The 2500-nt window shown below is 42.4% G+C and overlaps 1 protein-coding gene across 3 annotated transcripts in view; it reads left to right on the top strand.

Annotated features, from left to right (window-relative positions):
* Nucleotides 1-2500, top strand: part of srfb (serum response factor b) — a 42113-nt gene that overhangs the window by 13875 nt on the left and 25738 nt on the right. For all 3 annotated transcript variants that reach the window (XM_079854831.1, XM_079854829.1, XM_079854830.1), the window contains exon 2: nucleotides 1-126. This exon is cut by the window's left edge and continues 141 nt beyond it. In XM_079854831.1, the coding sequence (XP_079710957.1) occupies nucleotides 1-126 (126 nt within the window). The remainder of the gene's footprint in view (nucleotides 127-2500) is intronic.

The following is a 2500-nucleotide window of genomic DNA, read 5'->3' as shown; positions in this document are numbered from 1 at the left end:
CTGAACTCTCCCGACTCGCCGCCGCGGTCCGACCCGTCCACGGACCAGCGCATGAGCGCCACGGGCTTCGAGGAGACCGACCTCACCTACCAGGTGTCCGAGTCCGAGTGTCTGGGAGAGACCAAGGTCAGATCCTCTGCTGGGCTTCGGCTTATTCTTAAAGGAATGTAAAAATTATATCTGTTGTAGTTCCCATTCACTTTTGCTTCTGGAAAACCTAGAGATGTGAAAAGTGCCGATATCGAGCCGTTTTTGCACTGATAATTAATCCTTAAAGGGCTGGTTGATTATGATTTGACTTTTCTAACTTTAGCTAGTGTATAATGTTGAAGTTACAACGCCCAAAGTTCAAAGCAAAGGGAGATATTTGCTTTTATTTACATAAACCCCGCCCCCTGAACACGATTTATAGATTATCAAGACAGAATATGCTAATCAGTGACTAGAAGATAACTACACATCAGCTTCATAAACTCATCAACTAACCGTTCAGAAATGTCCTGTTGCTTCTACATGTTGTCTCTTCTTCTCGAGTCTCTCCATCATTGTCTGACTCCGGTTTGAACATAAAAGGCTAAAAGTTTTTTACATTTTCAGTGCGTGTGTGTGTGAGGTAATCGAAGCTGCTAAGAACAAGCTGTTGTAGCTCCGCCCCCTGTGCCGGGAGCAGCAGCTCATTTGCATTTAAAGGGACACACAAAAACGGTGCGTCTTTGCTCACCCTCAAAAAGTGACAACTTTAACATGCTATTAGGGCTGGGTGATATATCGCGTGAGATTGTTAGGCGCATCTCGTCAGTAAAGCCGGTTCCTTGATTAGTAGTAAATCGCCATCACCTGCTTTCAGGTGGAGCGGCATTCACTACACAGAGCCGTAGTTCACTGACAAGCTGAGCCATATCGCATTAATTATTGCAGGCGATACGTCCGTGATATTAATGCGATATGGCTCAGCTTGTCAGTTAACTACGGCTCTTTTATTTAATAATTCATATGTTAATTTACTTATTTATTTAGTTATTTAAAGTCCCCCCTGTGGTGAAAATCCAGTGTTTAATGTAGTTTATGTGTCTATGTGGTGTTTTTAATATGCTTTAAGACAAAGCATGTGTAAGTTCATAAGTCGACAGCATTGCTGAGTATTTCCTCCTTAAAACTGCAGTGAACCAAAGACAGCCTCAAAAACACGCTTTGAAATCGCTGGTGTTTCTGACGTCACAAACTACCTTGTAACCAATCAGATCAACGTGTGATCGTCAACCAGTGGATCTCTGAGCTGAGTGAGTGAGTGGAGGCGGGGCTCATTTGCATATTCATAGAACCGCGCATACTAAACGAGGCAAGGGTGTCGAGTTACATTCAAGATATTTTAAGACATGTAGACATTTTTTTCTTCAAGGAAAAACGTTTAAATATGTAATTTTGGTGATCAAAGATGAGTTTTAAGGGATAAAATGATTGACTACAGGGGGACTTTAAGATACTCATATTTTATCAATCTATGAAACTCTCAAGTTGCTCCAAAATCCACACGCTGAAGAGTTTTAGAGTTATTGCTGCCATATTAAAGCGCTCGAGTGTTTCATTCCTCCCGTCTGTGCCGAGCGTTTGTTCTTCATCCTGATCTCTCTTCAGGCTTTCGTTACCGTGTTTACTGGAGTGATTCACCTCCTCTCAGCACAGAGATAGAGAGTATAAATCGTGCTGCACTCATTATGACCTTCACTGTGTCGTCTGCTGGCTTCACCCCGTCAGAAATGAATCACTTGTAAATGCGTTACGATCCTCTTCAACTCTTCAGTGTCTGGAAACCAAACTCATGTTTACATGCTTTCTGTCGGACTCCTGCTTCAGTCCAGCGCTGAGCTTCCCCTTACACGCGGCAGGTGTCATGTCACTCATTACCACTAGGGCTGTCAAATCAAAATTAGAGTTTTCGAATATTCGTCTAATAAAAAAAATGACGGGAAAAGGTTCTTCCTGCTGACGAAAACCCTCTCAGTTGATCAAACCTGCACATCAGTCAGAGATGAGTGTGTGTTTTCATCAGCTGAAACACTGTTAACAAAGCCCTCAGCATGTGTGTGTGTGTGTGTGTGTGTGTGTGTGTGTGTGTGAGAAAGCGCTCAGCACTCGCTCGGATCAGGTTGAGCTGCTGGTGTTTTTGATGAAGGATATGTAGATGTAGAGGGTAGAAGTGTTTCTGAATGTCAGTTTGCTGTTGTGTGTTCCTGTAGTTCATCACGCTGTGTGTTGTTGAAGTGTGTTTTCTCACTGATGCACCAACAGTTTTATGGTAACCTCATTTTCCTTGCATGCACATTAAGGAAATTATATTTTATTTAAGAACAATTGTTTCAGAAGTTAATGCACTTTACAAAGTGAATGTCATTTCATTTCAGTACTTGCTTGGTTTGGTCTATATTTGCTCTTGCGCCCTCTTGTGGACACAGGAGACAGTACAGCACTTTTATCCTCTAGAGTCTAGCATTAAAGGAGA

This window comes from Squalius cephalus (genome assembly GCF_949319135.1).
Source record: "Squalius cephalus genome assembly, chromosome: 21".
NCBI classification, from domain to species: domain Eukaryota; kingdom Metazoa; phylum Chordata; class Actinopteri; order Cypriniformes; family Leuciscidae; genus Squalius; species Squalius cephalus.
Note: the sequence above shows the minus strand (reverse complement) of the source record. Positions and strands in the feature narration are given on the sequence as shown.